We start from the raw sequence: 13,643 nt of genomic DNA, 5'->3' as shown, positions 1-13,643 counted from the left end.
TATAAAATAACTTTTCTCTCCTTCCTGTTGTCCCCTCCCCACAGTTCCTCCTTCTTGGAAACAATAGTGTTATCAGTTTCTTGCATGTGTTCATCCAGGGAGAGTTTAACTAGAGACACATGTTTAATTTATGTATGGATTTGGGAATGGTAGGGGTGTGCATTCAAACTCAGTAATAAGAAACCAAGTTATTCAATTTAAAAAAGGGCAAAAAATATGAATAGAGGCTTCCCCAAAAAAGATATATGAATAGCAAATAAACACATGGAGAGATGCTCAATTAGTCATTAGGGAAATGCAAATGAAAGTCACAATGAAATATATCACACACCTATTAAAATGACTAAAATTAGGGGCTGGGTGCCCCCAGTGGCTCATGCCTGTAATCCCAGCACTTTGGGAGGCTGAGACGGGCAGATCACGAGGTCAGTAGATCAAGACCATCCTGGCTAACCTGGTGAAACCCCGTCTCTACTAAAAAAAAAAAAAACACACACACACACACACACACAAATTAGCTGGGTGTGGTGGCGTGCGCCTGTAATCCCAGCTATTCGGGAGGCTGAGACAGGAGAATTGCTTGAACCTGGGAGTTGGAGGTTGCAGTGTGCTGGGATCGGGCCACTGCACTCCAGCCTGGGTGACAGAGTGAGACTCCATCTCAAAATAAATAAATAAAGACTAAAATTAAAGGATTGTCCATATTCACATGGAGGGGAACAATGCCCACTGGGGCCTACCGGAGGGTTGGGTGGGTAGAGGGAGAGGATCAGAAAAAATATCTAATGTATGCTGGGCTTAATGCCTGAGTGATGAAATAATCTGTACAATGAACCCCTGTGACACACCTTTACCTATGTAACAAACCTGCACATCCTGCACATGTACCCCTGAACTTAAAATAAAAGTTAAAAATCCGGGCGCGGTGGCTCACACCTGTAATCCCAGCACTTTAGGAGGCCGAGGCAGACGGATCACGAGGTCAGGAGATCGAGACCATCCTGGCTAACACGGTGAAACCCCGTCTCTCCTAAAAATACAAAAAATTAGCCGGGCGCGGTGGCGGGCGTCTGTAGTCCCAGATACTCGGGAGGCTGAGGCAGGAGAATGGCGTGAACCCAGGAGGCGGAGCTTGCAGTGAGCCGAGATCACGCCACTGCACTCCAGCCTGGGCGACAGAGCGAGACTCCATCTCAAACAAAAAAAAGTTAAAAAAAATTGTCCATATTAAGTGTTGGTGAGGCGGAGAAGAAACTAGAATTGTATGCTCCTGATGTGAACGTAAAATAGTACTACTTCAGAAAGAAGGCAGTTTCTAAAAAACTTAAACATACATCTGCTGGGCGCGGTGGCTCATGCCTGTAATCCCAGCACTTTGGGAGGTCGAAGCAGGCAGATCACCAGCTTAGGAGTTCAAGACCAGCCTGACCAACATGGTGAAACCCCGTCTCTACTAAAAATACAAAAACTAGCCGGGTGTGGTGGCGTGCGCCCGTAATCCCAGCTACTTAGGAGCCTGAGGCAGGAGAATCTCTTGATCCCAGGAGGCAGAGGTTGCAGTGAGCCGAGATCACGCCATTGCACTCCAACCTGGGCGACAGAGCAAGACTCTGTCTCAAAACAAACAAACAAAAAAACATACCTATCGTATAACCCAAATATTTCACTCCTAGGTATTTAAGAGCAAAGGAAGTATATGTCCATATGAAGACTTATACACAAATGCTCATAGCAGCTTTATTTATAGTAACTAAGAACTTGGAACAACTCAGATGTCTATCAGCAGATGAATAGTTTATCAAACTGTGGTATGCCAGTAAAATGGAATGAATGTTAAGCAATAAAAAAGGAATGAACTACTGATACATGCAACAACATGAATCCATCTCAAAATCATTTCGTTGAGTGAAAGAAGGCATGCACTGTATTATTTCATTTATATAAAATTTCACGAAAAGCAAACTTTGGTGACAGAAAGCAGATCAGTGGTTGCCTGGAAAGTGGGTGGGAATAGTGAAAGGTACAGATTGCAAAAGTGCAGGAGGAAATTTTTAGGGGCTCATTATCATGATTTTGGCAACAGTTTCACAAATGTATGTTCATGTCAAAACGCATCAAATTTTACAACCTAAATATGTGTGGGTTATTGTATGTCAATTATTTTTATTATTATTTTATTTTTGTTTTTTGAGACGAGTCTCGCTCTGTCACCAGGCTGGAGTGCAATGGCACAATCTTGGCTCACTGCAACCTCTGCCTCCCTGCTTCAAGCGATTCTCCTGAATCCGAGTAGCTGGGACTACAGGCGAGCGCCACCATGCCCGGCTAATTTTTTTGTATTTTTTAGTAGAGACGGGGTTTCACCATGTTAGGGAGGTTGGTCTCGAATTCCTGACCTCAGGCAATCGGCCAGCTTCAGCCTCCCAAAATGCTGGGATTACAGGCATGAGCCACCGCGCCCGGCTGGGTTATGGTATGTCAGTTTTTACCGCCATAAAACTGTTAAGGCCTGTAATCCCAGTCCTTTGTGGGGCCGAGGCAGGTGGATCACCTGAGGTCGGGGAGTTCGAGACCAGCCTGACCAACATAGAGAAACCCCATCTCTACTAAAAATACAAAAATTAGCCGGGTGTGGTGGCGCATGCCTGTAATCCCTGTAATCCCAGCAACTCGGGAGGCTGAGGCAGGAGAATCGCTTGAACCCGGGAGGCGGAGGTTGCAGTGAGCCGAGATTGCGCCACTGCACTCCAGCCCGGGCAACAAGAGCGAAACGCCGTCTCAAGAAAAACAAAACTAAACTACAACACTGTTAAGGGCAGTTAAAAACCAGCCCATATTCCCAGGCTGTTTTTTTGTTTGTTTGTTTTGTTTTGTTTTTTCTTCGGGGTTGAAAAAAACCTAAATTCTCATTCACCGCACACGCTGCTCCTCACTAACCACGAGAAACCCCATCCAACACCATCCACCGGGTCCCTGCCTTGCCCTCCTAATCCCGCCAGCGGGGTGTCTTCTCTCTGCCGCCCGCTAGAGGGCGCGTACAGAGGAGGTCAAAGCTTTTGGCTCGCTAGCTCAGCCCCAACGCCTGCATGAACTTCCGGCTACACGCCATTCCGCTTCCCGGGGAACGCTTGGGCTGTAGTACGGGTTCCCTATGGGACTCTGAAGCCTGAGGATATCCGGCGCGCAACGTTTGTTCAGCGCGGAGTTAAGCGCCTCGGCCGTAACTTAGGGGAAGTGGACCAGGCTTGCCGCTGCCCAGGGCGGTCCTTTCGTTTCCACCGGAGTGGAGGGGAGCGTGCTACCATGGCAGCCCCTGCACAGCCCAAGAAGATCGTGGCCCCTACGGTGTCCCAGATTAACGCGGAGTTCGTGACCCAGGTGAGCTCGGGCGAGTCTGGTGTATGTGTGAGGGGGTAAGGACGTCGTGGCCCCGAGGCCTGGTGGTGGGGTTTTTTCTTTTTTTTTCCAGGACTAGGAGCACGGAGGAGGCATTCGTTTGTTAATTCATTCACACAAGTCTTTTTTGCTGAGTATGAGCTCCGTGCCGGCAGCTACGCTAGGTGCTGGGCATACCGTGGTGGATGGGTTGCCCTGGCCTGAGGGGTTCATGGCCTAAGAAAGACACATAGGCCGGGCGCGGTGGCTCAAGCCTGTAATCCCGGCACTTTGGGAGGCCGAGACGGGCGGATCACGAGGTCAGGAGATGGAGACCATCCTGGCTAACACGGTGAAACCCCGTCTCTACTAAAAAAATACAAAAAACCTAGCCGGGCGAGGTGGCGGCGCCTGTAGTCCCGGCTACTCGGGAGGCTGAGGCAGGAGAATGGCCTGAACCCGGGACACGGAGCTTGCAGTGAGCTGAGATCCGGCCACTGCACTCCAGCCTGGGCGACAGAGCGAGACTCCGTCTCAAAAAAAAAAAAAAAAAAAAAAAAAAGACACATAAAAAGAAAACTACTCTATGAGTTTTGCTGTATTGGAGTTTGCCTCAGGAGCAATTGATTCAGAGAGGAGGGAACACCCCAATCTATCTGAGACTGTCAAGCAGCCTTCGCAGCAGAGTGATGCTGGACTGCCTCTTCAAGTAGGAGTAGGCTTTTTCCTGGTCCGTAGAGTGTCCTGAGTTTTTGAGCAGCTATGAGAAACTGACAAGACACCTCCAAATAGACCCATTTAAGAAGAGAGTGATTCTGTAGTTGGAGAGCGTTCATTTAGAATCTGTTTACTATCTTGCATTGTGAGCCACAGTTGGCTTTGGATAGGGAAACACAGTCCTGTGGTTGTCAGCATCATTCCTCATTCTTACTCTTTATTTGCGAATTGCGTAAGAGTGTAAGTAGTTCAGTGTAGAAGTTATCATGCCCACCTGCTTCTTTATTCTTTATTCCTTGTCTCAACAGATTTGTCAGGGCAGAAGCCTAGGGAGAAATTTTGAATCCTCCCTTAATCCCTACATTTCTACATTCTGAGTATCTTTGGAATCTATCTGGTGTTCTACATCTCTGTCACCCTAAGCCTGGTTGCCATTGTTTTCTGCCTGGACGAAGGTATCCTAATCTGTTATATTGTTCTTCTTCTTGCTGTCCTCTAGCCCATTCTTCATGTTGCTTTCCGAGTGATTTTATACAAGTGCAAATCTCATCATATCACTTGCCTTCTTAAAATCTCTCCCTTCCTTTCCTTCCTTTTCTTCTTTCAAGATAGGGTCTCACTATGTTGCTCGGGCTCAAGTGATCCTTCCACCTCAGCCTCCCTTGTAGCGGGGACTACAGGGAACTACACTAAGGCTGACTGTCCTTAAAATCTTCAACCGGGCACGGTGGCTCATTCCTGTAATACCAGCACTTTGGGAGGCTGAGGCTGGTGGATCACCTGCGGTCAGAGTTTTAGACCAGCCTGACCAACATGGAGAAACCCCGTCTCTGCTAAAAATACAGAATTATCCAGGCGTGGTGGTGCATGCCTGTAATCCCAGCTTCTCAGGAGACTGAGGCTAGAGAATTGCTTGAACCCGGAAGGCGGAGGTTGCAATGAACCAAGATCCTCCCCAGAATAACTGGGGGTGAGGTGAAGATTTTCTATTGAGTTGGAGAGTGATTGGTAATTTGGGAAGGTGTTATTTATTTATTTATTTTTGAGATGGAGTCTTGCTCTGTTGCCCGGACTGGAGTGCAGTGGCTTGGTGTTGGCTCACTGCAATCTCCGCCTCCCAGGTTCAAGCGGTTCTCCTGCCTCAGCCTCCCGAGTAGCTGAGATTATAGGTACACAACCACCACGCCCGGCTAATTTTTGTATTTTTAGTAGAGATGGGGTTTTACCATATTGGCAAGGCTGGTCTTGAACTCCTGACCTCAGGTGATCCACCCGCCTCGGCCTCCCAGAGTGCTGAGATTACAGGCGTGAGCCACCACACCTGGCCGGAAGGTGTCATTTAAGTAGGAAGTTACTGTAATATTTTTAGAGGCTATTCCTCAGGGCCAGTGTCCTAACTGCTTGGGAGGCTCTTTAAGTGTGTTGTCTGTGCAGTTTATCGCTGAGCTATGAAAGCAAAGAAAACAGGTCCCATCTCTTAAGTATTCCAATTAAGTGAGAAGGAAAGTTGGATAAGCAATCATTTATAATGTAGAAAGGTAAGATTATAAAGAGTTATATACAAAATGAAGATGAAAAAGCAATTGTCGCCATCAGGTAGTGTTGAGGACAGCCTCACAGAAGTAACATTTCAGATTTTGCTTCATTTGTCCATCCATTTATCCATCAGACTTTGTGAGTGCCTCTGATATGCCAGATACTGCAGTCACCTTTTTATAAATATATTGAGTCTTTGTGCTTGCCAGTTTTCTATTTTTAAAGAGATTATAATTGGGTTTTAAAATAAAACCCTATGAGTAAGACTATGCTGTTTCTTTAAATATGTAGAGAGAGTTATATATTTGTTTAAATTTCACAGTTTACAGGTAAAGCCTAATCTGCTGAAATATGCCAACTCTTTTTTTTTTTTAATTTAAGTTTTTTTTTTTTTTTTTTTTTGAGACGGAGTCTCGCTCTGTCGCCCAGGCTGGAGTGCAGTGCCCGGATCTCAGCTCACTGCAAGCTCCGCCTCCCGGGTCCCCGCCATTCTCCTACCTCAGCCTCTCGAGTAGCTGGGACTACAGGCGCCCGCCACCTCGCCCGGCTAGTTTTTTGTATTTTTTAGTAGAGACGAGGTTTCACCGTGTTAGCCAGGATGGTCTCCATCTCCTGACCTCGTGATCCGCCTGCCTCGGCCTCCCAAAGTGCTGGGATTACAGGCTTGAGCCACCACGCCCGGCCAAATTTGTTTTTTTTTGAGACAGAATCTCGCTCTGTCGCCTGCCCAGGCTGGAGTGCAGTGGTGCAATCTTGGCTCACTGCAACCTCCACCTCTTGCTTTCAAGTGATTCTTCTGCCTCAGCCTCCTGAGTAGCTGGGATTACAGGTGTGTGCCACCACGCCCAGCTAATTTTTGAATTTTTAGTAGAGACAGGGTTTCACTATGTTGGACAGGCTGGTCTTGAACTCCAGACCTCCTGATCCACCTGCCTCAACCTCCCAAAGTGCTGGGATTACAGGTGTGAGCCATTGCGCCCGGCTAATATGCCAACTCTTATATTCTCTGTAATAACCAGCTGATAGACTACAATTTTTTTTTTTAAGATTTTGTTATGGGTGTGAACTAATCATTTAAAGGCTCATTATTTTAGAAAGTATTCATGAAGATTTTGAATATCATTTGTAATACTTGCTCAACTATTAACCAACTGTAATCTTGGGCAGGTCACTTACTTTTTCTAGACCAGGGTTTCCTTATTGGTAGGCTGAAGATGTTTGGCTCTGTGGTTATTAACTGAGCTGTATTGTTTCCCTAGGGGTGGTTGGAGAGGATTTGTTTGTTTAAATCACAATGGCATGTTGTAGTGCAAAGCATTACTGGCATTTACTGGTTTGGGGTCAAGGATGCCAACTGGCCTGTATGCCTGTATAGTCCCTTCAGATTTACTCTGTCCCCCAGTGCCCAGTAGGGCCTTGTTAAGAAACAGTTTATCGGCCAGGCGCGGTGGCTCAAGCCTGTAATCCCAGCACTTTGGGAGGCCGAGACGGGCGGATCACGAGGTCAGGAGATCGAGACCATCCTGGCTGACACAGTGAAACCCCGTCTCTACTAAAAAATACAAAAAAACTAGCCGGGCGAGGTGGCGGGCGCCTGTAGTCCCAGCTACTCGGGAGGCTGAGGCAGGAGAATGGCGTGAACCCGGGAGGCGGAGCTTGCAGTGAGCCAAGATCACGCCACTGCACTCCAGCCTGGGCGGCAGAGCGAGACTCTGTCTCACAAAAAAAAAAAAAAAAAAAAAAAAAAAGAAACAGCTTATCACTAAATGATCTGTCTTCCAGCTCTACAATGGCATGAGTTTGTGACTTACTGTTTATACTATTTACTTTTGCAGTTAGCGTGTAAATACTGGGCTCCCCACATCAAGAAGAAATCACCTTTTGATATAAAGGTAAGTATTTTGGGTTTGCAACATAATTCTTAAGAAGTTACACTCCTTTTAAAGGGTTATTTCAACAAAAGCTTTCCATAATTTTTTAAAAATTAAAAACCTAAGAATCTACAAAAAATGCAATTTTTTGCTTATCAAACTTAGCAATTATTTATGTTAGGAAATTTGGAAGACATAGAAACTACACCATAAGAAAATAATCACTACCCAGAGATAACCTCTCTTACCATTTTGTTGTATTTTCTTTAAACCTTAAAAAAAAAGTGTATGTGTATAATTTACTTAACTGTTTTTCTGTTTATAGATTCTTAGATTGTTTTTAATTTATCATTATTATAAATGATCATGTAATAAATATCTTTGTAAATATACAGAAATTTTGGTACAAGTTTTTTTTTGTTTTTGTTTTTGTTTTTTTTTTTTGAGACGGAGTCTCGCGCTGTGTCACCCAGGCTGGAGTGCAGTGGCGCGATCTCGGCTCACTGCAAGCTCCGCCTCCCAGGTTCACGCCATTCTCCTGCCTCAGCCTCCGAGTAGCTGGGACTACAGGCGCCCGCCACCACGCCCGGCTAGTTTTTTGTATTTTTAGTAGAGACGGGGTTTCACCATGTTAGCCAGGATGGTCTTGATCTCCTGACCTCGTGATCCACCCGCCTCGGCCTCCCAAAGTGCTGGGATTATAGGCTTGAGCCACCGCGCCCGGCCATGTACAAGTTTTTGATAGCTCATTTAGGATTAAATCTGTTGTGTTATCTTGTTTTTAGAGTGGTGAATGAGGTAAAGGTCTATAATAAAGATGGAAGAAGCAGGAGTTGTATAGTGTAATAACTGAAGTCCGGTAATATTCAATAAGGGAATTGAACTTATTCAATTGAATAAGTCCAACTGAAGCAATTTAGAACACATAATAGTACAAATTCCCAAATATAGGGTTAATTCTCATTCAAATAGGTTCTTAAAGAGAGGTCTAAGACCAGGTGTGGTGGCTTATGCCTGTAATCCTAGTGCTTTGGGAGGCTAACGAAGGAAGATCACCTGAAGCCAGGAGTTTGAGACTAGACTGGACAGTAGTGAGATCTTGCCTCTACAAAAAAATTTAAAAAATTGACTTGGTGAGGTGACTCATACATGTAGTCTCAGTTGCTGGAAGCTGAAGTGGAAGGATGACTCACTGAGCCCAGGAGTTTGAGGCTGAAGTGAACTGTAATCAGGCCACTGCACTCCAGCCTGGAAAACAGAATGAGACCCTGTCTCTTAAAGAGAGTGAGGTCTTTAAATGAAACAGATGTTGACATATTGTATACCATTCAACAAGTAATGAAGACTCTTAAGCTCTGCCATTATAAATTTAATGGTGATGCTTTAGGCACTGTTGGTAAAACTGAAATTTTTACCCAAAATTTCTTTATTTGAACTTAAATTCTTATGAGTATATGTTTTGCTAGTAATCATTTTTTTTTTTTTGAGATGGAGTCTTACTCTTTTCACCCAGTCTGGAGTGCAGTGGCATGATCCTAGCTCACTGCAGCCTCTGGCTCCTGGGTTCAAGCGATTCTTCTGCCTCATCCTTCTGAGTGGCTGGGATTACAGATGCATGCCACCGCGCCCTGCTAATTTTTGTATTTTTAGTAGAGATGGGTTTTCACCATGTTGGCCAGGCTGGTCTCAAACTCCTGACCTCAGGTGATCCGCCCGCCTTGGCTTCCCAAAGTGGTGGGATTACAGGCTTGAGCCACCACACCTGGCCAACCAGTAATCTTTATTTTATTATTTAATTTGAAATTTGATGAAAACAATAACAGAATTTCATCTAGATTAAACAAGACTTGTTTTCTTCATCACCTCCTTCCCTTTAGCACTTACAAATACTTTTTTTTTTTTTTTTTTTTTTTGAGACGGAGTCTCGCTCTGTCACCCAGGCTGGAGTGCAGTGGCCGGATCTCAGCTCACTGCAAGCTCCACCTCCCGGGTTCACGCCATTCTCCTGCCTCAGCCTCCCGAGCAGGTGGGACTACAGGAGCCCGCCACCGCGCCCGGCTAATTTTTTGTATTTTTAGTAGAGACAGGGTTTCACTATGGTCGATCTCCTGACCTCGTGATCCGCCCGCCTCAGCCTCCCAAAGTGCTGGGATTACAGGCATGAGCCACCGCGCCCGGCCTACAAATACTTATTTCACAAATATACTTGGAGCAGTTAAAAGATGTTATAGTCTAGGCACCATGGCTCATGCCTGTAATCCCAGCGCTTTGGGAGGCTGGGGCGGCAGATCACTTGACCTCAGGAGTTCAAGACCAACCTGGGCAACATGGTGAAACCCTATTTCTACCAAAAATACAAAAAATTAGCTGGTTATGGCGGTGTATGCCTGTGGTCCCACTACTTAGGAGGCTGAGGTGGGAGGATACTTGAGCCTGGAAGGCAGAGGTTGCAATGAGCTGTAATTGCACTGCTACACTCCAACCTGCGTGGCAGAGTGAGACCCCATCTCAAAAAAAAAAAAAAAAAAAAGACATCATAGTTACCATACAATAATATTATATTATACCATGTTAAAGCACTTCATAATTTTACGGTAGTATTGTTTTTACTGTTATTTATGCTAGCACTGCTACTGCTGCTATTGATAACTGTTACTGAAGGCTCACTGTGTGCCAGTATTTGTACTAATTGTTTATATACCCTGTCTTATTTTATTTGCAATAACGCTGTGTGATAGTTTGTATTAGTAGATCTGTTTTGTGGGTAAGGAAACTGAGCCTTAGAGAGGTCAGACACTTGCCCAAGAGTTCTAGCCATCAGTAGTGAAGGCAGATGCATTGAACCACGCTTCCAATTCCAGAGTCTGAGTTCTTTTTTTTTTTTTTTTTTGAGATGTGCAATTCCAGAGTCTGAATTCTTTTTTTTTTATTTTTTATTTTATTTTGAGACGGAGTTTCACCCTGTCGCCAGGCTGGATGGAGAGCAGTGGTGCGATCTTGGTTCACTGCAACCTCTGCCTTCTGGGTTCAAGTTGATTCTTCTGCCTCAGCCTCCCAAGTAGTTGTGACTGCAGGCGTGCGCCACCACGCCCAGCTAATATTTGCATTTTTAGTAGAGACAGGGTTTCACCATGTTGGCCAGGATGGTCTTGATCTCTTGACCTGATCCTCCCTCTTTGGCCTCCTAAGTGCTGGGATTACAGACGTGAGCCACCGTGCCTGGCCAGAGTCTGAATTCTTAGGTAGTACACCGTTCTGCCCACCTTCACTCAAATGAATGGAAATTCTGAACCTTTATCATATTCCTTTGGATAATGAGATGTAACAGTTAGAATTTGTGTCTGTTATGTCTTCACACTTTTAATTTAATTTCTCTGTGGGTTTTGAAGGCACACAGTTATGACTCTTAAATGGAGTTTGATAACATTTATATACTTTAAGTTTAAAAATATCCTGATCTTGTGAATTTTTATTTTCCCTGAAAATGTTTGTAAGCACATCATTTTAATGAATCTAGGGCTCTGTTTTATTATTTATTTTTTCTACCTTGCTTTCTTTTAATTTCACATCTTGAGAAATATAATGGGATTATTTTTAAAATCTCTTGTTATTTCAATAACAGTAATATTTGATGGCTTTCCTAAACCAACTTATTTTATATAATCTCACTCATTAAAAACTATCAATTTAGAGTTGAAAAAAGTTGTTGAGATACTACATTTTTATATTTTTGATAACAGGTTATTGAAGATATATATGAAAAAGAGATTGTCAAATCAAGGTAGGAATGAGTTTAAATTTTATACAATGTGATTGGGGTGGACCAAGTTGGATCTTGGCTGAATTTCTATGTGGTCATAACTTGAACCTTTTTTTCTGTTTCAAATTGGTCATCAAATTGACTAGAAAAACTTTAGGTGCTGAAGAGTCATAAATTATTTTTTGCCTTCTAACTTTTGGCTCAGATTAGAGGTATCAAATCCCATAGCGTTTATTTGGATTTAGATGGAATTTGAGAAAAAGTAAACATGAAGATTTTATTTCAGTTCAATTAGTATTAATTTTCTTATTTCTGATTCACTTTTTAAAAATATTCTTAAAAAGTTATGAAAGCCGGGCGCGGTGGCTCAAGCCTGTAATCCCAGCACTTTGGGAGGCCGAGACGGGCGGATCACAAGGTCAGGAGATCGAGACCATCCTGGCTAACACAGTGAAACCCCGTCTCTACTAAAAATACAAAAAAAACTTAGCCGGGCGAGGTGGCAGGCGCCTGTAGTCCCAGCTACTCGGGAGGCTGAGGCAGGAGAATGGCGTGAACCCGGGAGGCGGAGCTTGCAGTGAGCTGAGATCCGGCCACTGCACTCCAGCCTGGGTGACAGAGCGAGACTCCGTCTCAAAAAAAAAAAAAAAAAAAAAGTTATGAAAGTAAGAATATTAAATTTATAATAATGTAGCATATATGTAATGTATAAAATGTATAATAATAAACACAAGTGATAAAAATTATTTTTGAGCAATATGCTGTAAGGGGTGAGTTTCAATAAATCATCTTTTCTGCCCCCAATCCCTGGTTCATGTATATGATTCATATACATCTGTTCTATTCCCCACCCCTTCATGTTTTTTCAACAAAAGGGTTTGTACTCTACATGCCATTTTTTCATTATGCTTCTTTTAAAAAATTTAACAATGTATCTTAGGTATCTTTTTATATATGCACCTGCAGACATGTATGCCCAGTGAGTATTTTAAAAGGATATTTGACTAAATGGGTCAAAGACCATCTTCAGGATTTTGTCCTTTATTTGGAAAACAGTAGGAATTAAGAAGAGTTGTAAGCACAGTGGTATTTGAAAAAGAGATTTTTTTTTTTTTTTTTTACTTTTTTTGAGACAGGGTTTCACCATGTTGGCCAGGCTGGTCTCAAACTCCTGGCCCCAAGTGATCCACCCGCCTCAGCCTCCCAAAGTGCTGTGCTGGGATTACAGGCATTAGCCACTGCACCCAGCAAGAATTTGGATTTGGAGGGAGCAAGAGGCAGGGAATTAGTTAGGTGAGCATTGTAGTAGTCAGCTTCAAGATGTCATAGATTTGACTTGCGTGGAAAGTTGGGAGAGGATTTGTCCATTTGAGAAAGATGGAAGTGGAAAGACTTGATGTTTGGATGTGGCAGATGTGGGAAAAGGAGAAATCTAAGAAGATCCTAAAATTTTTTGCTTAAGTTGCTGAGTGATTAGTGATGCTATTACTGACTTTTGCCACGTTGTTGGGGATAGGATTGGGTGTAGATCATTATTTCACTTTTGAATATCTGGAATTCTAGCTACGTAAGAGCCATGAAGATGGAGATATGGAATAAGCAGTTGGGTATCCAGGTGTATAGCTCAAAAGAGATTGGGTTGGCTGGGCATGGTGGCTCATGCGTGTAATCCCAGCACCTTGGGAGGTCGAGGTGGGTGGATTGCTCGAGCCCAGTAAGTAGTTCAGGACCAGTTTGAGCAACATGGCAAAACCCTGTGTCTAGAAAAAATACAAAAAATTAACTGGACATGGTGGCGTATGGCTGTAGCTCAGTTACTCAAGAGGATGAAGTGGGAGGATCACCTGAGCCCAGGAGGTTAAGGGTGCAGTGAGCCACAATCGTACCACTGCACTCCAGCCTGGGTGACAGAGTGAGACCCTGTCTCAAGACAAACAACAAAAAGAGACTGAGTTGAGCCTACTTTGTATTAGCCACCATTTCAATGCTAACAATACAACAGAAAAGAGGGGAGATAGAGTCCCTGCTCTCCTGGAGGTTACATTCTAGTGGGTCACACAGACAGATGTATATATCTATATATCTATAGATAATGTAATGTCAGGAGATAGTAAGTGCTGTGAATTAAAGTGTGGTTAGAGGATAATGACAAGGGCTGGTATTTCAGAATAATTAGTCAAATTCTTGCTGAAGGTAGGACATTTGAGCAGATTTGTAACATATGGCCTGTTGGTCTGAAGGTGAGTATGAATGAAATTTCTTGAGAAAACTAAAGACGAGTGGGTGGATTTATTCTAGTATCATTTTTTTCTTCTATATTAAGGTTATATAATTTGAAAATTATTTTGAATCTTCAGAATGGGTTTTCACTCCAGTGGAAAGTG

At 43.7% G+C, this 13,643-nt stretch overlaps 1 protein-coding gene across 8 annotated transcripts in view; it reads left to right on the top strand.

Moving 5' to 3' along the window:
• The first annotated feature begins 3,168 nt into the window (after positions 1 to 3,168).
• Positions 3,169 to 13,643, top strand: part of AQR (aquarius intron-binding spliceosomal factor) — a 117,669-nt gene continuing 107,194 nt past the window's right edge. For 4 of the 8 annotated variants that reach the window (XR_006699266.3, XM_005559102.5, XM_045395254.3 and 1 more), the window contains exons 1-3: positions 3,169 to 3,378; positions 7,464 to 7,520; positions 11,240 to 11,280. Coding sequence is in view for 3 of the 8 variants with exons in the window: in XM_005559102.5 (XP_005559159.2) it covers positions 3,304 to 3,378; positions 7,464 to 7,520; positions 11,240 to 11,280 (173 nt within the window). In the remaining 5 variants the exon portion in view is untranslated. Of the gene's footprint in view, positions 3,379 to 4,400; positions 4,548 to 7,463; positions 7,521 to 11,239; positions 11,281 to 13,643 lie in introns of all 8 variants that reach the window. The other 4 variants (XR_012414741.1, XM_045395255.3, XM_045395257.3 and 1 more) reach the window with 3 other exon arrangements.

The sequence above is a fragment of the Macaca fascicularis genome, chromosome 7, assembly GCF_037993035.2.
Source record: "Macaca fascicularis isolate 582-1 chromosome 7, T2T-MFA8v1.1".
Classification (NCBI taxonomy): domain Eukaryota; kingdom Metazoa; phylum Chordata; class Mammalia; order Primates; family Cercopithecidae; genus Macaca; species Macaca fascicularis.
Note: the sequence above shows the minus strand (reverse complement) of the source record. Positions and strands in the feature narration are given on the sequence as shown.